The following is a 22,248-nucleotide window of genomic DNA, read 5'->3' as shown; positions in this document are numbered from 1 at the left end:
TGTTGCATTTGATTATCCCACTTTTCTTTTCTGTTGAAAAGGCTACTAACAAAAAGAGCATATTTGCCTTGAACTGCACACTATACTGCACATGCTTTTCAAAACGCTCTTAAATGAGATACATGGCGCTTCTAGATAATCCTCTGTGCAAAATTCATTTCCACGTCTTATTTTCAGCTCCACGTCTCTTTACTGCTTCACTACTGCCCTCTATCTGTCTCGAGATGATATATTGGCCTGCAAGGATTTTATGTTGCTGTGACAGATCGTTTACCTACATTGTGACAAGACAAATGTATGCTGGGTCAGTTGGAGCACTTAATTTGCACTTTAATGCAGTAAATTCTTAAATAGGAAATATGGCAGAATATCAGAAAAAATGTGGGGTTGTACATTTTATTTTTTACCAAACATGCAAAACACTGAATTCGTTTAAAGGTGGGGTAGGCAATTTCGGAGAGGCTAGCAATAGCAAGCTAGCTTTGAAAGCATAAGATCCCTCCAGAGCTTCTCAAATTTCGGTGTGATTGTGTTGTCATTAATGGTGCATAAGTCTGAGTCCGGGGACGTGAACAGCTCCGAGTAGAACATCACAAGTGGCCATCTCTTAATTACAATAGTTAAAAGATGGCGTTAACACAGCATAAACTCGTTGTTTTGGTTCAGGAAACACGGTAAAAGGTGGCTGCTTTTTGTTTGGAGCGCTTGGTGACTGTCCGTCTGTGTTTAGTCCAATTTTTCATGCCCTTCGCTGGCTAACTTCTTCACTCTGATGTATGTCACTGCTTACATTGCACGAGTGCCCACAGGGGAACCCTTCAGTGTGTTTAAATGGAACGTCCTATAAGCCCTTGATCACTTGGAATCCACAATGGAGCTGATTTATTATTTACAGTTTTTTTTCCCCCTTGTTCATTTGTTTTACGCACCGTTCTATAGGCCTGTATGTACACTTGGACTGTTGGAGAAAAATATAAAAAATGACACAAACCAAAATGATAACTACAATACACTATAACAGTCAGCTTATGGTAGCTACAATTAGCTATTATGAGGTTAAATGTCAAAATAACTCCAATATCATACATTCGAGTTGTGTGGGATGGGGGTAATTTAAAAGGATAGTTCACCCAAAAACGAAAATTTTATGTTTTTCCGCTTACCCCCAAGGCAACACAAATTAAGATTTTTAACTCCAACCGTTGCCGTCTGTCAGTCGTATAATGCATGTGAATGGGGTCCAATTCTATTAGAGTAAAAAAAAACATGGACAGACAACTTCAAATTAAACCCTGCGGCTCGTGGCGACACATTGATGACACGAAACAATCGGTTTCTGTGAGAAACCGAGCAGTATTTATGCTATTATTTCACCTATTATCAGACGAATGTCATCAGCTCTCCAGACCGCCATAACTTCCTGCGAATAAGGTCAAAATACCTGCGCGGTCATAGATATATACATAGATGCCTCATTAGTGCCTGCACGGATGGGTCGAATGAGGAATCTACGTATATATTTCTATGATCGCGCCGGTATTTTGACCTTATTCGCAGGAAGTTATGGCAGTCTGGAGAGCTGATGACATTCGTCTGATAATAGGTGAAATAATAGCATAAATACTGCTCGGTTCCTCGCAGAAACCGACAACTAATTTGAAGTCGTCTGTGCATGTTTTTTTTACTCTAATAGAATTGGACCCCATTGACATGCATTATACGACTGACAGACGGCAACGGTTGGAGTTAAAAATCTTCATTTGTGTTCTACTGAAGAAACAAAGACACCTACATATTGGATGCCCTGGGGGTAAGCAGATAAACATCACATTTTCGTTTTTGGGTGAACTATCCCTTTAATCTGCTGTGACATCACAATCCTGTTGCATGGTCTATGGGTCTGCCTGAAGTGCACATATTGAGTAGACTCCCTCAGTGAAAATTGAGGGGTCGAGGGTCTGTCTAAATAAACTTGACAAAGTTGAATGCACTTCAAAATGGTGGCGGGGATTCTCCCTAGAGGAAATGATTAGAGAAGTTCTCGAGTGTATGTCTAAGTGGAGTTAAACGCAGCCCATGTCTACAACTCTGCATAGCCTCATGAAACACGCTAATGGTGTGTGATATCTGCAGACCGGTATGCAAATACATAGGCAGACAGGCAGGTAGGACATCCATTGCATTTGGTCCAAATGCAATGATGGGACGAACATTTTTGGTCCTGAGACTTCCACAGATGATAGGCCCTATATGTACATTTTTTAATATTTAGACCATTATTGATTGCTAAAACAGAGTTTGAAACAGTATAACAAAAAAAGTGTTAATGAAAAACATTGCCTTTAATGTGAAAATATTTAAAGGTAGGTAGTTTGTTTTACAAGCACTTTTTGTTATTCTGGTTGAAACTCTCTTCAAATCCTTATAGCCTTTTAGTTTTTTTCTGAACCAAAACATCAAGCTTATGCTGCTTTCACGCCATGTCATAATTGTTATTAGGCTACAAGATGGCAACCCATGACGTTCTACTCAGAGCTGTTCATGTCCTGACTTGGATTTCTGTGTCAACACTATCAAGCGTAAGTTAATCTGCAGCAGTCAGGTGGTACAAGTAAGAGCTCTGCAAGTTGTTTACCTTCATTATTATTGTAGTCATGTGCTTTGAGACATGAGGTCATGTAACGGCGTCTCAGACTCGGATGTTTTGAATGAGGTGTGGCTTTGGAGAGCGCTCCGAAGGGAGGGTGGGACCTCATGCTTTCAAAGCTAGCTTGTTATTGCTAGCCTCGCCGAAATTGGCTCTCCTCTACCTTTAATAGGCCCATTAAATCTGCACATCCTTTAAAAATGTTATACTCTGGCATCCCTTTACACATTAGGGAGGGGGAAAAAAAAACATTAGCTACTTTTCATACCAATTATCGGTATAAATCTATAATCTAATCAATTGCCTTGCCATTTATTGTACTAGTAACCAAGTTGTTTCCGAACATTTACTGTTACCTAATCTGTTCTTTTTGTCTTGATTTTATCATTGGATAAAGGTTATCAAAATTTGCAGGTAATTATGTCAGTTGGCTTATGATTTAAACCCATATTTAGACACTTTTCAACTTTTATAGAAAATAACCAAACTGCTCATATGAGTCTTGACACTGTGCACTTGCCATTTTTTTGGACTATTTGTTTACTACTATTCATTTTAAAGTCACAAATTATTTTTCTTTAAATTATTATTTCTTAATTCTTTTTAATTCTAAGCCTTTTCATCAAAGTTAGCAGCTGAATTTTTATCATGACTTGAATGTTCATAGAGGCAAGTATCATACAAATCTCAAGTTTGATGGAAAAAGTTGTCTTTATTAAAATAAAATAACTTTTAAAATGGACCATTTAAAAACACCCAACAGATCAAAGTCTACACTTGGTCAAAGCTACGATTTAAAACGTACATTTCACCATCACAAGCACATCAGTTCCTCTGAACAGGTGCTCGTTCTGCAGGGCCCACCACATACACAAGAGCAGTGCGCCTGACAAAACTCTCCGCTCAACGAGTCACTGACCGGGGAGCTTCACTCAGCCTCCTCCCGCTCATCTGATCCACAGGCGGAGGTTCATGAAGTGAAGGCTCTCCTTCTGCAGCCCAGCGCCCGTTTCCCGCAGAGACACATGTTGTCGATTGCCGGTTATAGCCGTCCGATTGAACCTACAAGACAAATATGATTATTCAATTGAGATCTACACCCTTAAATGTTAATGTGGGAAGAGAGGTTTACACGCACCTCTTCAGTGTCACTCTTTGGATTTCTTCTCAGAGTTCTGGAGTTTCTCCACTATTTTGCGCTCGTGTCCGGCAGGGTTCTGTCTGTTTGTGTTGCAACTCGCCTCCTTCTTTGTTCTGCCTTTGCGAGTAGCGCACTCTGTAGTTAACACAAAACAAGTCAGTGGACAAGAATGAGTGGTTAAAACTGAGAGCCAACAAACATTACAAAGAACGTCGAGCATGAACAAGCGCTCTTTAGGAAGTAGCTAGCCTAATATTGCCAGACTCACAAAAACACTACTACTAACAACAACAACAACAACAACAACAACAACAATAAAGCTAGATAAAAACCTACCAGTATAACGGTCTGTTAAGTTATAATATTCATATTTATCGTAGTAGCGGTCCTCAAAGGTCGTCGGCTCAATGTTTTTCACGTCAACGTGGTTACTCATTTTGACAGTGAATGGCGAAACACGAACTTCTGAAGCAACAGTGGATAGAGACGAACAGAAGTTTAGCTCTGAAAAGCTAGAAATATGTGGTGTTCAGTTATAGAGCTGTTTGCAGGTGCCTTCTTTCTTGTCCTCGGTTCAGCGTTGTTTACAAGCCGTGAGTCGCTCTCTTTTAAACACGTCGCTCCGCCTTCATTTCCTTCAGTTCCACGCCTGTGGATGGGTCAACATGACCAGAAGGAAAGTTGCATCAGATTCGAGTTAATGTTTGATCAGTAGACCTCATCTACTGCCAGACAGGATGTCCTTCAGAGCAGATGACATTGTTTTTGTTTTGACTTGCATTTTTGTTTGATATTTTTACTTGATAAACTTCTCAAAACTTAGGTCTACCTGACTGCTTATGCTGTTCTTTGTTATTTCAGGAAGTCATTTTTTAAAATTGTCAATTAGGTCTTGTCTGATATCCCTATTTTCATTAACTCTCCCTCTCTAGGAGCGTATTTGCTTATATCTGATAAAGATTAGATTAATTCAGTTAATGTTTGTCTCTCTCTGTTGTTTACACCTGACTTTGTTTTCAGACTTCTCACGTCCCTCTGTGGACCTAGACCTGTTAACCTGCTTCTCTATTTTACACGTTTGTCTTTAGGCTTTTGTGTGGATTACTTTTTAGCCTATATTTTCTTTGCTTATTCACTGTTGAAGATCTACTCCAGATGATTGGGTTTGTCAAAACAGTGTAACCTGCTGTATTATGTAATTTGACTGACTATTAGCGAAAATTGTCTTTGAACTGCACCTGCTGGGAAAAACAGCTGAAGAAATGTCTTTTGTCCTTATTGTAGTGTGACTTTGACTAGATTCACAGTGTCCATATCCTCTATAATTCAGTTTATTCTCTGTGTCAGTGGTGCTTGTGTGCCAGACACATTGAACGTGTGTGTAACCAAGCATAACAAACTGCATAGAGTGGGTTCTGTCATCAGCACAGAGGATCATAGGATGCAATCTGCCACAATTGGCGAAATCTATATCCTCCACTGGCAAAGCAAAGCCCAATCCATCATTCAAGATTCTTTGCTGTCCGGCCACAAGCTGTTTTGGTTCCATGCCATCAGGCAAGCATTATTGCGCCATCAAAGAGTCAACACATAAAGACTAAAGATTCCACCCTACAGTTCATAGACTAAATAACATTTTTATCTGACATATTCAAGGTTTTTTGCTGGTTAGCATGCCTAGTGCCTGCTGGTCGATGTCATACAAGATTCAGAGGGCAAAAAGCATCTTTTTCCATCAACAGCCATTCAAAAGGCAAAATAAATGAATACTTTTAAAGGGGTCATGAACTGGCTTTTTAATTTTTTTATACTGTTGTCTGAGGTCAACTTATGGCGATCGCGTGGTTTTTACATTAAAAAACATCATAATGAATAAGTAATAGGCTATTTTATGCAATTTATGATTTATGCAATCATCAAATAGTCCTGAAAAAAATGTTTCCACAAAAATATTAAGCAGCACAAGTGTTTAATAATAAGAGATTTTTCTTGACAAAGCATCATAAAATAATGATTTCTGAAGGATCAAGTGACACTTAACGTTAAAATTTGAAAACTTGACGTTAAAATTTGAAAACAGTTCACAGTATTAATAACACAAAATAAAAGACTTTTGATTTTTTTATCAAGTAAATGTCCTAACAATGATAAATCTTTAAAGAGAATTATTATATTACTATTATTTGATTTGGTAGCATAAAATATAATAAATATACATCGATCAGGCATAACATTATGACGGTGAAGTGAATAACACTGATTATCTCTTTATTACGCCACCTGTTAGTGGGTGGGATATATTAGACAGCAAGTCAACGTTTTGTCCTCAATGTTAATGTGTTAGAAGCAGGAAAAATGGGCAAGCGTAAGGATTTGAGCGTGTTTGACAAGGACCAAATTGTGATGCTAGATGACTGGGTCAGAGCATCTCCAAAACTGTAGCTCTTGTGGGGTGTTCCCGGTCTGCAGTAGTCAGGATATATCAAAAGTGGTGCGTGGGCACCCCTTACCTGGGGAACACATGGCACCAGGATACAAGAAGGCAAGCCGGTGGAGGCAATGTGATGCTTTGGGCAATGTTCTGCTGGGAAACCTTGGGTCCTGCCATCCATGTGGATGTTACTTTGACACGTATCACCAATAAGCATTGTTGCAGACCATGTTCACCCTTTCATGGAAACGGTATTCCCTGGTGGCTGTGGCTCTTTCAGAAGGATAATGCGCCCTGCCACATAGCAAAAAGGGTTCAGGAAAGGTTTGAGGAGCATGTGTTTGAGGTGTTGACTTAGCCTCAACGGTCATAATGTTATTCCTGATCGGTGTAAAGATAATTTTTTTTTATAGTCATTCAGCGTATTTATGGTCTGTTGTCTATATTAATATGAAGTTTACATGAAGTATTTATTGTTTTACTGACATGCTCTCTTTTTGCATTCCATTGTATAAGCACATAAAGTTCTTTAGTCATTCCAGTGGAATTTGGTTTGATGACTGAGTGCTGTGGATATTTTTGGGCAATGTAGACGTTTACAGTAAGACTCCTGTGGATCTGTTCTGTTTTAATGAGAGAGTACGAGTGCAACCGATTCAGTTTTCCTACTGTGCTGAATTATTCCAAAATGTGGTCCAATGTAGTTGGTTATGTGAGTGCATGAGCTACGTGACAAACGAGGGAAGCAAAAACTTGGCAAAAGATTACACAATTTATTTCTTCCTCCAAAGCCACAAACTATATTGAATATAGCACACAAGTAAAACTCTACAGTTTCCTTTATCTCTAACCATAGGGCTCTAGTTCTTTATTAAAGTTGATTCTATGTTTTCTCTCTTTAAACAAAAATGTTTTTCCTCCCTAATCTCTTAATTTTTTTTGCTCTTTTAGTACACATTCTTCTCTTTCTCTATTTTGCCTTGCACTATTTGCCTTGGCTCTCAAATTAATATCATGTGAGAGTGCAGCGTGCTGTACAGTAAATATTTACAGAGTTATTGGCTGAGCCGACATGCATTCAGCTATGACAACATAACAAATCTCTCTACATTTCTTCATCCTTCTTGCACTTTTTGTTTTTCACCCTCCCCTCAAAGTGTCTCTGTTGAAAATTAACTCCATACTATCTCAATATTCACAGCCTTTGGACACAGTAAAGTGCAGGTCAGATATATGAGGGCTTATTATTACTGTCTGAATGATTTGTCTCTTTCATTTAATCTTTGACGGTTGCTTTTCTCCGATATGGCCACTTATGTGTCGTGTTTAAACTCCTCCGGTCCTCACTCTCTCATACTTTATCAAAGCTGGTTCAAGTATTAAACATAACAAACACACCTAAGCAAGACAAAAGGAATTTTAACATTGTGGAAAAAAAAACAAAAAAAAAAACATTAAATATAAAAAATACATTTTAATATAAAAAAGGCAACGTTTAAAATTAAGAACAACCCCAAAGACAACTTGATCAAACAGTGAAAAATGTTGCTAAATATGTAGGTTAATGTGGTAATAGTGATGCAAATTATGAAGATAACGCATGATGATCTTTTGTGGCATACACACTATCTTTACTCTATGTAATGAGCTCTAAATGCCATAAAAGTGGCATATAATAATAATACATTTTATTTGTACTGCACTTGAGATGTATTTTAGAAATATGATTAACCATTGGTAGTAGTTATTTATCTCTCTAAAAGATCCTCAGTAGTTATTTTTCAATAAGGCGTTTTGAAAACATGCCATGAAGTTTGTCCCCTCAATGTGTCCGTACGAGGCCTAGCTGCAGAGCTTAACCAATCATTGCAAAGCGAAAACAAATCCCAAAATTCGTTAAGGAAAGCGAAACTGTAATAAATAAATGTTTTTCGATCATAGTTCGAGTACTAATACACAAGGTGAATCTGGAAAGTATCGCGAAACTGTGTATTTGAAGGTGAGATTCATGCTTTTCTTGCTTATCCGTGTGCGCGCGGAGGGTATGATCTGAGAATGTAGATTTGAGCTAAATAAAAAAAAAAGACGTAAACCTTAAGGCACTGTTATTAGAATTAATGCATTATGGCAACATTATCTTTGCTTTGTGTGCGTGGTGGTGCTGTTTAATTGTTACACTGTAAAGTGAAACATAATGAAATGGGGTCAAAACACACACACACACACACACACACACACACACACACGTGTGTGTGTGTGTGTGTGTGTGTGTGTGTGTGTGTGTGCGCGTGCAACTGACATAACTTTTGTTCTTGCAGATACAATGGCTTTAGTGTCAGCAGACACCAAAATCGCAGTGTTGCTGAATGAGCTGCATCAGCTCATAAAGCAAACTCAGGTGAGCACGACTCTGTTTCTCATGCATGATCACTGTAGTTTGGGTGTATATGCTTTGGGAAACACCCCGTACATTCACCCAGTGTTTAAACTCTAATCTCTCTTAAATACACAGGAGGAGCGATCAAGAAGTGAACACAACCTTCTCAACATCCAGAAAACACATGAAAGGATGCAGACAGAAAATAAGAGTAAGGCAATATTTCCTATTGCATTGTCTACAATGAGAAATTTTTCAAGTGGTGAAGCACGCTATTATTTTCAAACTGGATCTCTCTCTCATATTTGTATATTTGAATTTTATTTCTTGTCTGATGTCTCTGTTCCATATTAAAACTATTAATATCTTCCTCCTCAGCTTCTCCATATTATAGGACAAAGTTGAGGGGTCTTTACACTACAGCTAAAGCTGATGCTGAAGCTGAATGCGGGTAAGGCCGAGGCTGAATGACTGATGCTGCATTTGGTTTCTCTCGTTGCACCACTTTACTTTAATGCAAATCATGTATTTGTACTGTTTTTAATGACCACAAGATGATTCATCAGATGATCTGTTCATGACATTATCTTTTTATGTGTTGACTATTTGTTTTTCATTTTCACAAGAAACATCTTGTACATCTTGTGGTTTTACAGCCCCATCTTGTGGTAATTTTGCCCAAAGCTTTCAAATGTGTGCTGACTGGAAATACTTTTTTCATTTTTAACCCTATAAAGCATACTGTATCACATTTTATACTCAAATTTATAAAGACTAAATTATCAACACGTACCTGTTGTACACAATCTGCTACATTCAGTTTGCTGTATGTCTTTTTTGCTGTGAAATCTTTACTGATTTTTATAAAGTAATTGTAAGTATAGCTTTTATAATGTTAGCGATATGAATACTCTGTGGACTGAAGCAATTTAGGTTTACCTAATTAGTCATACATTATTATTATTTTATTTTTTAAATCATGTTAAAATGTGAATATCATATAAATATATAAAATATGATACATCAGGATTTTGAGGAACATTTACATCTCTCAATCTATCTCAATCGATAAAAACTACAGAGCTTACAACATAAACCATTTAAATATCACCTGTCCTGAAAGATATAGAGTGACAATTGATAATTATATGCTTATTACTTTACAAGCTAGCAGAATTTCATCTTACTTTTTGGCCATATAAATATCAGCAATGGCATATTTTTGCTCAGTTTGGGCTTCTGGATATAATTGTTTTCCCCTACTCCAGCATGAGCTCCATAATCTCATATATCAAATTTCATACCTGCTGTAACATGTATGATACTCAACATAAAAAAACATATGCAAAAATGTTTTGATTTTTTTCCGGAAAGGTTCAACAAACTATTCCATATCAAGAAATTATTATTATTTTTTATGTCAGGATTAAATGATCAGATTCATCTGCATCCTTCCCACAGTATACTTCACCAGGCACTTGACAAGATTGCCGTAATTAAATCCCTTTTGGAGGAGAGAAGGATTGGTAAGTCTTGGATGTTAGTTTGTAATCGTGTGCATCTACATGCATTTGCACAGTTGTGGAAGCTGATCAACCCTTTCTCTTTCTGCAGCTGCCAGGATGGCAGGAGTGTACAGTGACACCGACCCACCGAGAAAGACCATGCGCAGAGGTGTCCTGATGACCCTGTTACAACAGTCAGCCATGACCCTTCCTCTCTGGATTGGCAAACCTGGCGAGAGGTACCATTTCGAGTCTCTTGCTTTATCTCTTATGTTCTCTTAGTGTGAGATATGATAATTTATTCAGTGAATATTGAGTCAAAACGATTGTTACATTTCACTAATTCATCTTCCGTCTTACTCCATCAGTCCACCACCACTGTGTGGCGCTACACCAGCAAGCAGTGACTATGTGGCTAAGCAGGGGGACAAGGTGGCGGCACGTGTGAAGGCCGTGGATGGTGATGAACAGTGGATTCTTGCGGAAGTCATCAGCTACAATCACTCCACCAACAAGTAATCATCTACCAGTTGATCTCCACTTGATCTGTTTATGTATATTTACTTGTAGCTTTTAAACCTGATTGTGTGAAATGATAATGTAGCATCATGATATTATCTTTTATCAGGTATGAGGTGGATGACATTGATGAAGAGGGTAAAGAGTAAGTAAAATTTCATTTTCAAATTTGTTTTTAAAGAAATTAATAATTTTATTCAGCAAGGACACATTAAATGTCTTTTGAACTTCCTAAAAAAAGTATTATGGCGTCCACCAAAAAAATAAGCTGGACAACTGTTTTCACTATTGATAATAATAATAAAAAAATTCTTGAGCACCAAATCAGCATATTAGAATGATTCTGAAGGATCATGTGACCCTATAGACTGGAGTAATGATGCTTAACTCAGCTTTGCCATCATAGGAATAAATTACAAATATCAAATATATTCAAATAGAAAACAATTATTTTGAATTGTAATAATATTTCACAATTTACTGTATTTTTGACCAAGTAAATGCAGCCTTGGTGAGACTTCTTTCAAAACCATTAAAAAAGTAGACCCCAAACTTTTGAACAATAGTGTAATGCCATGGGTGCTTTAAAACTAACCAGGACCTGTTTATTGTTTCTCATTTTCTCCTCTATTCAGGAGACACACGTTGAGTCGGAGAAGAATCATTCCACTCCCACAGTGGAAAGCAAACCCAGAGACCGACCCAGAGGCCCTGTTCAGTAAAGATCAGCTGGTGCTGGCCCTCTATCCACAGACCACTTGCTTTTACAGAGCTCTGATCCACACGCCTCCACATCGGGTGAGCGGAACAAGAGTGAAAACAGTGGCTTGTGTTGAAAATGTTATCGCTATTTGTAAAGATGCTTCTCTAAACCCTCATGGGATTAATGTTGTTAGTCTGTCAGAATATTTTTATTATGTTTTTTTAATGGCATCACCAGAGGTTAAATTGGGCCGGAGCGCACCGGAGCGCAGCTCCGCCTCCTCAGGTCCACAACACACCCTGCTGGAGCTCAGCTCCGTCTCCTTCAGCACGAAATATTATTATTAGACTTTAATTATCGTTCGTCTCCTGACAAATACAGGCTATATGGAATTATCAGATGCCATAAGGCATTAATCGCTGCGTACATAGTAGATGTAAGCACTGTGGGCGTTCACACACAAGAAGAGGATTTATACTCATCATTTGGTCAACCTCACAGTGAGAGCCCTGCACAATTAATTCCATATTGCAACTTATTTATTGTTTGCTGCATAATTGTTTGTTTTTAGTTGTGGACCTAATAATTACTATTGTTGACATTTTATTGGGAAAAAAAAGCTTTTTAATAATAATTTTATATAATTTTTGATTGTGGCTCTTTTGGAAAAATGCATTTAACAAAAATGAAAAAAAAAAATGGCTCTTTGGTCAAAAAAAGTTCCCAACCCTTTTCAGGGACACTCATCTTTAGGGGAGGATTGTCAAATAATCTACTGCCCACTGACAAGCTATTTATTATTCATTTTTTGGCCTTCAAACTTATTAAAAATGCACATAATGTAGATCAGAGAAATCAAATTTTTCTCGGGGGAGCATTCCCCCGAACCCCCCTAACTACCTCAAATTTGGGACTTCACTGATTTAAAAAAAAACATGCTTATGGTCCTAAGTGAACTGTAAAGTATTTCTCTTTGTTTGAATAACTCAACTCTAACTTACACCGTAATACTGGAAAAAGAGCCCCTTTGGTGTAAAAACACATTAAGTATTTTTCCGGCGCGATTTTGAATGACCATTCACCGTAAATAAGGGCTCCCGCTCCCTACAAAAGCCAATTTAACCACTGGGCATCACTAGTCCAGTTATATATGAGTAGAATGATAATTTCCATACATTTTGACACCTCTCACTTCTTTTCCAGCCCCAGGATGACTACTCGGTTCTGTTTGAGGACACATCTTATGCCGATGGCTATTCTCCACCTCTCAATGTCGCTCAGCGATATGTAGTGGCCTGCAAAGAGAACAAAAAGAAGTGACAGAAATATACAATAATGGGACATTATTTGCAAAAAGACCCTGCATGATTGTTGTGATTGAAAACAGGATATTGGGCAGCCATTCTGTTTTATGTGCTTTCCCCCCTTTTTCTGTTACCATGTACAGTATATAGTGTTGGTATATTTTATACTGCATCATTTGTATGATGTTTTTGTGGATCTAGATGCAAAGAGACCAACTGCAAGTGAATTGTGCTAAAGTAATAAACCATTTACATGTGAAAGAAAGGCACATCAATATATTGTCTGTAATTTATAAAGGCAGAGTGATACATGTTGTTTAAATGTTAAAGCTGCACTATGTAACTTTTCCGTCCGCTAGAGGTCACCTATAGACCCTTTTCACAGACTGTGATGACGCGTTTTAACGGTCATCAATATCATAAATCCTGCAACGTTTTTTGTATTTTCATTTAAAAAAAAAAATACATGTACATTTATAACACTAATACTTTGTATTTTATTACCTTTGCATCAAATTACAATAAAAAAGTTACCGCTGCTGTGAGGTTGTTTAGTAATAGCGTCTATGGGAGTGATGGTAAAAATGAACATATTTCTCCCTTTTGACTGCTTTTATCAATCTCACTCTATTTTTTCCCTCTTTTTGAAAGTTGTGAAATCACTACTGTGGCATTTTTCTTTTGCTATGTGAGCAAATGGGCACACAAAAAAATATTTAATGTATTCTCTCATTTACAGCTATAATATTTAACCCAACTATGACGACTTCCGCTCTGAGAAACCCGGAAATGTGAAAAGGGTCTATTCAAAACAAAGGCGTAGTTTGGTGATGCTAAATTTGAGCGCAGACTCCTGGGACATGTGGTCTTCACCTCACAGCCGGTGGAAAAGAATCGGGATAGGACGCGGCAGAAATCATGTTCATGGATGCGATTATTAACGTTACTGTAGTATGAAGCAGAACAGGACCGAGTGTTGTGGAGCTGAGCAAGGCCACTGAAATGATTGTTAATAAGATGAAAGCAATACGCCTCGCGAGCAGCGGGACTTTTATTATGACACAGTCGCCGGTGCTATTTCCGCTTTTCCGGTCATCAGTATGAGGTAACGCAGCTCTGTTTATCATATTAGATATATTTGAGTGTGTTGAAAATTATGTTATGACGTTACTTTGTGCGTTCGCGCGGTGGCTGCTATGACACTTGTTGCACACTGCAGTGAGAGTGAAGCGTTTCTGCAAAATAAAAAAATATATAGTGTTGGTATATTTTAAACAGTACTGCATCATTTGTATGTTTTTGTGGATCTAGATGCAAAGACACCAACTGCAAGTGAATTGTGCTAAAGTAATAAACCATTTACATGTGAAAGAAAGGCACATCAATATATATTATATGTATTCTAATATATATAATATTTAATGTATTCTCTCATTCACAGCTATAATATATAACCCAATTATGACGACTTCCGCTCTGAGAAACCCGGAAATGTGAAAAGGGTCTATTTCACACTGCAGTGAGAGTAAAGCGTTTCTGCAAAATAAAACCGAGGGTAACGCAGATTTGACGCCATTGACAGGTGACTCCCTCACACGTCCTGGTTCCTTGGTTAAAATAGCAATTTTCTCACCATTTACAAATAGTTGGAAACATTTGAGATATTGTAAGTACTCAACTAAACAAAATATATAACACTGGCCTAGTGGGTTTTGGATATTTTACTGAACATTTTTTACATAGTGCACCTTTAAAATAGATCTTGAAAAGGGCTATAACACCCCATACCCAGGGCTACACATTACATACATGTAAAGTTTTTTTTTTCTCATTCATGTTGAATTACATCCTTCTTGTGGTGCAGTACATTTTTGAGAATTAACATTTACACCACTCCAACTAGAGTAGACCTTGTCTCTATAGAATAAAGTTGTTATTGTAATTAAGTCTTGTTTTCTGTGAAATAGTTATATAAATCACCTTACCCTAACTAACTTTTTAATATTCACCTCATCAATATAAGAATCAAGCGTTTAAATGGGTGAGAAATAAAGTACGCAGTGAGTAACCCAGCCTCTGTTATGTGACGTCACACAGACTCGCCTAGGCGCACGGGAATGAGCGCGCGGAAACGGGCTATGGCTGAAATGGTAAGATCTCGTGTATAACATTTATTCAGGGTTAAGTTTAAAGAGTTATTGCTACTCTGTGCGTTTTACATGGACACGAAGTTTGAACAGTTATTATCAGAAAACTCTGAATATCTAATCTCTATAACTGTCTTGTTGTGCAATAGCACAAAAGGCTAACGTTAATCAGCTGCCGTTGATTAATGTGCAACAACATCCACAATATGGAAAATGTGAATCGTTTTCAATGGTTTTATTCTAGTAAATGTGCACGTTTTAGCCTCAAGTTGTCTACTCCGAGAAGTTACAACATTATTTAGGATTGGTTTCAGATTGTAAACGGTTCATGTTTAACTTGCATTCAAAACCCCTAAATTCACTTAACTCAGCCTCTTTTGGACTTATTAATCATGCTTAGGTCCTTTAAACATTGTTATCCGGTTTACCGAACAGTTTCGATATTTGTAGCTGTTGTTACACAAGTCAGTGTAAGTATAAACACATTTGTTATTTCGCTTATGTTACGATTAGACCGTTCCCTAAACCTGTTTTACTGTTAAACTTATATTAAAACCCAAAATGAGATGATATGGGGAATATATTAACTTGCCCTCCTAATTTCAGGTATCAGACAGTGTCGGGGATGTAAGTGTTCCTGTTTCAGACCCTTCAAAACCACATCCTCCCAAACGCCGACGCATCATCGACGCCTCATCCATCACAAACGTACCTGTTTACTCCAACAAGGTGGGTATATATTGCCAGCTTAACACCAGTCATTTATGCCTCTGGGAAAAAAATATAAAGTTCATGACCTTTACCACATGTCTGTAATCTATATGCATTGGAATGGATGTGATGCAAGGTGCTAATAGGTGATTCAGATGTTATGTTATTGTGTTTTAGGTTAACCGCTCCTTAAATCTGAAGCCAATAACCTTCAAAAACACCAGTCTCACAGGTATCAACTTATGGACCACTGTTATTTGGTGCTAATGTATTTGAGTAAATTACATTTTATACACTATCGTTCAAACATTTGGGGTGAGTTCTTTCTGGAAAGAATCCTGAAAAGTATCACTGTTTTTAAAAAAAAGTCCAGCAGCTCAACCCACTATTTTCAACATTGATAATAATAAATGTTTTTTGAGCATCAAATCAGTATATTAGAATGATTTCTGAAGGATCTGAAGTAATGGCTGCTGAAAATTCAGGAATAAATTACATTTAAAAATATATTTAAATAGAAAAGCCCAAGTTCTTTTAAATGTTAATAATATTTCACAATATTACTGTATTTTTTGATCGAATAAATGAACTGCTAATGATCAAAACATTAAAAGAATCTTACAAACCCCAAGGTCTTGAATGGTAGTTTATACTGTATCTTGCCTTGTATATAATACTTTTCTAATTACTCGCAGACTCTTTATTATGGATATTTATCATTTTGTTAGTAGGATTAATCCAAAGGCATCCTTGTTGTTTTTATTTACCATAACAGATGCGGAAAAGGATGTTCCTCTTTGGTCTCCTTCCCCACCCCGTGCAGAGAAACGGCCAATCAGCATTGATCTGAGTGGCTCAGAGGACGAGCCAGAACAGAGTGAAGCTCCGTAAGTACACTGTAAATAATGTAAATAAATGAATTGTTCTTCTGACAGCTGCCTCAAAAATAGCTTCTTGACATCAAAATGAATCATATGCTGCGTTCACACTATGTCGTAATTAGAGGACAACACGTGACTCTGTCCTTTTCACTTTCTTGGACTCGTAATTAAGCGTTTCTATAGCCACACTTTTAACGCCTAAATGAATCTGCAGCGGTCATGTGGCACAAGTCGGAGCTCTCTGAAAATTCCCAGTTTACAAGTTGTAATTACGAGTTCTACGAGGACGTGAATGCTTTTTACAAGTTCGAATTTTATAATTAAAGTAAACCTATAATCAGGTCAATTAATCAGCTGATTGATGAGCCTACTTTAAGCTGTGTCCTTTCATCTAACCATCATCTTCCTCACCTTTTAGGGAAATCCTTCGTTCCCCCTCTCCACCCCCACCACCATGTAGTCCACCAGTGAAACAGAGCAGACGAGCAAACCAGAAAATACAGTGAGTGACATCATGAGTAATGAAAAATACATTTCCTGATCTCTCTTTCAGTGTGACCTTCTTTTGTTGCGTAACGTGTTATGCTCTCATGACACTCAGAAATTACCTTTCAAGGAGGATACAGAAATGAATAACAAATATTAGAAGTAATGAAATGAGTAAACAGGTTTGACATTCTCTTCATCTCTGTTTTAGAGAAATCAACAGGAAACTGGATGCAATCGGCTCTCTTGTGTGTCTGTCCCCTGAGCCCCGAGAACCTGTCGTTGAATACAGAAACTCTCCATCTCCTGTGAATGACTATGACGACGATGATGACATCATCATCATTTCTTCTGGCAACAAAGGGAAAAGACGTCCCCTGAATACTGAGGGCAGAGACTCCGCGAGAGAAATTTCCCTAAAATTCCGCTGCCGAACAGAGTTGTTCAAAATCCCAATACTCTCTGTAAGTGGAATAAACACGTTTTTTTGAGGCATATTTGTTTGGTAGAATAAAAGTATATGAATACATTTACCTTTTTTATTTAAGCTGGCAAAATCATGTTTTTAAATTTGACTTGGACTGTCATTAAATGTACGTGTCTTTCGATTGCAGACGGCTCCTTTGAGTAAAGCTGTGGAACAGCTGGCCAGCAAACTCAATGTCGCACCCAGCCAAATTCTTTTATTAAAGAAAGATATCGATCTCCCTATTCACTCGTCCGTCAATGAGCTGGGTCTCGGCATAGCTGACATCATAGGTAATGGAGAGCAGTGGGAATTTTGAGCTGAATTCTTTTGGATGCATCACAGTGCATTTATTCCATTGTTTTTTAATGGATCCTTTTGAATGTTTTTCAATGGAAACATTGTATAAATGACACATCCTGCAACTCCCTTCTGTCTCTTCCAGATTGTGTAGTGACAGAGAATAAACAAGAAGTGAGTGACAAACGTGATGTCATTACTGTGCGACTGCAAGGCAAAGAGAAAGCATCTGTGCAGGAGTATTCCATAAAAAAGGTCTGTACTGTATGTCTTTTTGGATGTTCTTCTTGCGCCGTTGTGCAACTTGTGTTTCTGTGAAGGAAATTTAGTACTCAACTGCTCTGTTTTTTTTTTAAGAATGCTCCTCTAGGGTCCATCCTGTCTCAGTATGTCTCTGGTTTGGCTGCCAGTGATAGACGGAAGGCTAAATTCCTCTTTGATGGGTCAAGGGTCACACATGATCAGACTCCAGCTGACCTGGACATGGAGGATGGTGACGTCATTGAAGTCTGGGCCTAAACAGCGCATTTGTAAAGGATGCCTGATAGTTGTTTAGACCTTATCATTAGCTGAAAAACTGACCACAGACAAAAGTTTTTTTTTTAGGTTTCATGAACAGCATATGTTTGAGGATATGCAAAAACAATATAAAATCTGTTTAACAATTGTGTATATACACCATATTTATTAAAAAATTGTGGATTTTTTTTAATGAAAAGAATTTATTTGATTGAAAGGAATGTAATAAAATGGCAAATTTGTACAAACTTGTTTCATTGGAATTGGTTTTGGGGGGGCATTTTACTTTTATGAGAGCATACCATTTTAAAAAAAATTATAAAACACAATATCACAACCATTTATGTCAAATAATTAAATTGAATTAATAATTTGAAAGAAATTATCGACTTGAACAATTATAGCTGTTGCCTATAAAAATCAAATGCAAAAGTAGCTGCAGGTTTACCAACATTCACCTTTTGAGTTTGTAAATATATCAAATATTTGTAATTTGAAAATTAGTAGTTAACCACAGGGATATGTGTGGTATTTTGTCACTTTACCGAGACGATTTCTGACCTAGCAACAACCTGAATTAAATGCAGCAAATATTAACTTCACACTCATGTAAACTCACGTTATCTCGGGTCATTAATCATCTCAAACAATTCATCACTGCTTTACTATTGCTATTAAAGCACCAGCATTCATCTGCACAAAAAGAAGAGACTAATGAATTACTCAGATTCACTAGTGATTGTGTTAACATCTTTTGTCGTCTTAATGTCCTCCAGTAAGGGCTGGCGCAAAATGCAGCATCTCCAGCGGCAGGGACTTTCACCGGCAGATGTCAGTGCAGCGGCAGCCACAATTTCAGCTTTGGACAGCTTATCTGATTTAATATCAAAATTGTGCAGCATATCAGAAACTTGTTCTATATAACTGAATAACAGTTTATATTCATATTTAATAAACAGCATTTTATGAACACGTGAGACATTAATTTTGTCGGCACTGAAACATGAAGGTAATATTGTCACTTCTTGCTGGATATGTATACTGGTCATATAATTAGAATATCATCTAAAAGTTGATTTATTTCACTAATTCCATTCAAAAAGTGAAACATATTATATTCATTCATTACACACATACTGATATATTCCAAATGTTTATTTCTTTTAATTTTGATGATTATAATGACAACTAAGGAAAATCCCAAATTCAGTATCTCAGAAAATTAGAATATTGTGAAAAGGTTCAATATTGAAGACACCTGGTGCCACACTCTAATCAGCTAATTAACTCAAAACACCTGCAAAGGCCTTTAAATGGTATCTCAGTCTAGTTCTGTAGGCTACACAATTATGGGGAAGACTACTGACTTGACAGCAGGGCCGGATTAACAATTTCCTGTGCCCTGGGCAACAAGACTCAAGGGCCCCCCTGCCCCTGCCCCAAAGCAACAATCGCAAAGTCGCTATCAGCAAGAGCATATAGCCTATACTTCTATACTAACAAATCAGGCTTCTGCAATGCTCAGTGGAGATGTATGTAATAGCCTCAGCATAAAGTGCATTCAAGAGACAGAACACTAATGATGCACTAATGTTTAACATAACTTTTTACAATTAATCTTTCACAGAACTTAGTGGCTGCTACAGAGTAATTATTAAATGTTTCAATATAGCCAATCAACCTATATTTTGACTGCAACAGTGAAATAAAGCAGACAGCTAGGGAAGCCTTAACCTAAAACCAGAGATTTTTTATTCCTAAAATGCTACAATGTGAAATTGTGGCTATTTTTGGAATATGTTTCATAATGTCGACTAATTTCAATTCCTTTTCTCTTTTATATTTTCTTTTAGCGCTCCTGCTTAAATTTCAGACAGTGTTGACTGATTGGGTCGACGATTCCAAGCCCAAAAGCTCACTAAAACCCACCCAATTCAAGAAAAAAACACCCAAAATTTGAACTGCCAAAATAATTTGATATAATTTTATTGCCATGTCAATCAAGGCTGATTAGCACCATTTTATCTCCTTAAAACAAAATAATGATGTAAAAATAAAAAATAAATCCCAGGAAAATGGATCAAAACAGGGCATTCAAAAACAGTCATGCATGACATGGAAAAACACATGCATCATTTTCAAATGTCAACAGTAAGAATAAACTAATTTAAGTGCAAAAAGTGCCCAATATAATCAGAATAAACAATGTAATTAGCGGGCATTTCGCACACATTACTTTACACACCACAGCCAAAATGTGTCATTCACTGATGCTGAACAATATTCCTACAACAAAAAATTAACAAAAAGAATGCGTTTACTTTTGTGCTGTGCTTTAACTTCAGATATAACTAGTAACGTTATGTCTTTCGTGAAGTACATATTTATAGAACATAACGCAGAACTTAACACAGTCAAAATGGATTAATCGTTGATTCAACCCTCTTTCAGCAGCTGTTGGGACGAGTAGAGCGCAGTCTAGACGCTTTAAAAGGTGCAGATGTCCTGATCAGGCCAGTGTGCACACCATGATGCTCAGGAGTCATATAAGTTACTAGCCTATTCGATTTCAATTCAAGTCATTCAACCTCTTGGAGTTAGTTATATGTATAAAGAGTCTTTGAGTCAAAGGTGTAATCCACGTTTTGAGAGTTGGATCCCTCTCCCACTCATTACTGTAGATAACTTACTGTATATTTATGCCACTTTGGCAGAGCGATCATTTGATATTCAGCTACAATTTCGCGCTGAAAACCTGTCATGAATGAGCGCGAGTCGCGACTCCCTGCTGATCGCTGATTGGCTGAAAGTGCGTGCTCGTCAGCGACGTCAACACCAACGCCAGCTGACTGTACGCTGAACGCTGGGCCGGTGTGTGTCATGATGCACACTTGAGTTTGTTATTAACCAATTAGACTATACAATTTAGATGTTTGAAAACCACCAAAATGACCCCAAACCAACCCAAAATTTTGTCCACTTGCCCAAACCCGTTTTTAACCGCACAATAAAATTCAAAACCGCCCAATCTGGCAACACTGATTTCAGAGCGTCAAGTCACGTGATTCGACTTGACAGCTCGTGCTCGCTCGCTGCACAGCAGCGCAAGAAGCTACAGACACTGTTTTTTACGTGATTTAACATATGTTGATCGAACGGGTTGCAAAAATATAATTAGGAAAGTAAGGATTGCGTTTATAACGTGATCTAACATAATATTTGACAGTGCCCAGGGCCCCTTAGATGTCCTGTGCCCCTGGGCAAGTGACCAGTTGCCCTAATGGTTAATCCGGCCCTGCTTGACAGTTGTCCAAAAGACGACCATTGACACCTTGCACAATGAGGGCAAGACACAAAAGGTCATTGCAAAAGAGGCTGGCTGTTCACAGAGCTCTGTGTCCAAGCACATTAATAGAGAGGTGAAGGGAAGGAAAAGATGTGGTAGAAAAAAAGTGTACAAGCAATAGGGATAACCGCACCATGGAGAGGATTGTAAAACAAAGCGCATCAAAAATGCGTGGGATTCACAAAGAGTGGACTGCAGCTGGAGTCAGTGCTTCAAGAACCTCTACACACAGACATATGCAAGACATGGGTTTCAGCTGTCGCATTCCTTGTGTCAAGCCACTCTTGAACAACAGACAGCGTCAGAAGCGTCTCGTCTGGGCTAAAGACAAAAAGGACTGGACTGCTGCTGAGTGGTCCAAAGTTATGTTCTCTGATGAAAGTAAATTTTGCATTTCCTTTGGAAATCAGGGTCCCAGAGTTTGGAGGAAGAGAGGAGAGGCACACAATCCACGTTGCTTGAGGTCCAGTGTAAAGTTTCCACAGTCAGTGATGGTTTGGGGTGCCATGTCATCTGCTGGTGTTGGTCCACTGTGTTTTCTGAGGTCCAAGGTCCAGAAATATATAAAATAAATAAAATATTAAATAAATAATAAATATTATGTCTATGGGAGAAAGTCCCTGGCCGCTGGAGATGCCGCTTCGAGATGCCAGTGCTGCATTTTGCGCCTGCTCTTTCGCATAAAGCGCGGAAGAATACATTTTTATACCATACCATCATTATCCAGTCACAGAACTACTAATACATGAAATGAATTAAAGAGCT

The 22,248-nt window shown here is 37.8% G+C and overlaps 3 protein-coding genes across 3 annotated transcripts; 2 read left to right on the top strand and 1 right to left on the bottom strand.

The window, feature by feature from the left end:
• Positions 1 to 2,445: 2,445 nt before the first annotated feature.
• On the bottom strand, positions 2,446 to 4,353 carry nupr1b (nuclear protein 1b). The gene is made up of 3 exons (XM_079823515.1): positions 4,125 to 4,353; positions 3,786 to 3,923; positions 2,446 to 3,709 (listed from the first exon to the last, which is right to left on the bottom strand). The coding sequence occupies exons 1-2, from the start codon at positions 4,222 to 4,224 to the stop codon at positions 3,796 to 3,798; spliced, it is 228 nt and encodes a 75-aa protein (XP_079679641.1). The 5' UTR covers positions 4,225 to 4,353; the 3' UTR covers positions 2,446 to 3,709; positions 3,786 to 3,795.
• Positions 4,354 to 8,034: 3,681 nt separating this feature from the next.
• On the top strand, positions 8,035 to 13,183 carry sgf29 (SAGA complex associated factor 29). The gene is made up of 10 exons (XM_079820996.1): positions 8,035 to 8,218; positions 8,538 to 8,617; positions 8,732 to 8,807; positions 8,975 to 9,047; positions 10,058 to 10,122; positions 10,211 to 10,340; positions 10,470 to 10,616; positions 10,730 to 10,765; positions 11,256 to 11,418; positions 12,527 to 13,183. The coding sequence occupies exons 2-10, from the start codon at positions 8,543 to 8,545 to the stop codon at positions 12,641 to 12,643; spliced, it is 882 nt and encodes a 293-aa protein (XP_079677122.1). The 5' UTR covers positions 8,035 to 8,218; positions 8,538 to 8,542; the 3' UTR covers positions 12,644 to 13,183.
• A 1,293-nt stretch (positions 13,184 to 14,476) lies between these two features.
• On the top strand, positions 14,477 to 18,387 carry nfatc2ip (nuclear factor of activated T cells 2 interacting protein). The gene is made up of 9 exons (XM_079818155.1): positions 14,477 to 14,777; positions 15,381 to 15,503; positions 15,663 to 15,717; positions 16,261 to 16,372; positions 16,785 to 16,868; positions 17,064 to 17,316; positions 17,467 to 17,611; positions 17,764 to 17,873; positions 17,976 to 18,387. The coding sequence occupies exons 1-9, from the start codon at positions 14,745 to 14,747 to the stop codon at positions 18,135 to 18,137; spliced, it is 1,077 nt and encodes a 358-aa protein (XP_079674281.1). The 5' UTR covers positions 14,477 to 14,744; the 3' UTR covers positions 18,138 to 18,387.
• The last annotated feature ends 3,861 nt before the right edge of the window (positions 18,388 to 22,248 follow it).

The sequence above is a fragment of the Gobio gobio genome (assembly GCF_949357685.1).
Source record: "Gobio gobio genome assembly, chromosome: 1".
NCBI lineage: Eukaryota > Metazoa > Chordata > Actinopteri > Cypriniformes > Gobionidae > Gobio > Gobio gobio.
This window is presented reverse-complemented; position numbering and strand designations above follow the sequence as displayed.

What these genes read in the sequence shown, in the direction of transcription:
- nupr1b (XM_079823515.1), bottom strand. Translation starts at nt 4,224, where the DNA reads ATGAGTAACCACGTTGACGTGAAAAACATTGAGCCGACGACCTTTGAG. An exon ending in CTTAACAGACCGTTATACTG is followed by an intron (nt 3,924 to 4,124) that starts GTAGGTTTTTAT and finishes TGTTAACTACAG; the next exon opens with AGTGCGCTACTCGCAAAGGC.
- sgf29 (XM_079820996.1), top strand. Translation starts at nt 8,543, where the DNA reads ATGGCTTTAGTGTCAGCAGACACCAAAATCGCAGTGTTGCTGAATGAG. An exon ending in TTTGGAGGAGAGAAGGATTG is followed by an intron (nt 10,123 to 10,210) that starts GTAAGTCTTGGA and finishes CTCTTTCTGCAG; the next exon opens with CTGCCAGGATGGCAGGAGTG. An exon ending in ATTGGCAAACCTGGCGAGAG is followed by an intron (nt 10,341 to 10,469) that starts GTACCATTTCGA and finishes TTACTCCATCAG; the next exon opens with TCCACCACCACTGTGTGGCG.
- nfatc2ip (XM_079818155.1), top strand. Translation starts at nt 14,745, where the DNA reads ATGAGCGCGCGGAAACGGGCTATGGCTGAAATG. An exon ending in CAAAAACACCAGTCTCACAG is followed by an intron (nt 15,718 to 16,260) that starts GTATCAACTTAT and finishes TTACCATAACAG; the next exon opens with ATGCGGAAAAGGATGTTCCT. An exon ending in CCAGAACAGAGTGAAGCTCC is followed by an intron (nt 16,373 to 16,784) that starts GTAAGTACACTG and finishes CTCACCTTTTAG; the next exon opens with GGAAATCCTTCGTTCCCCCT.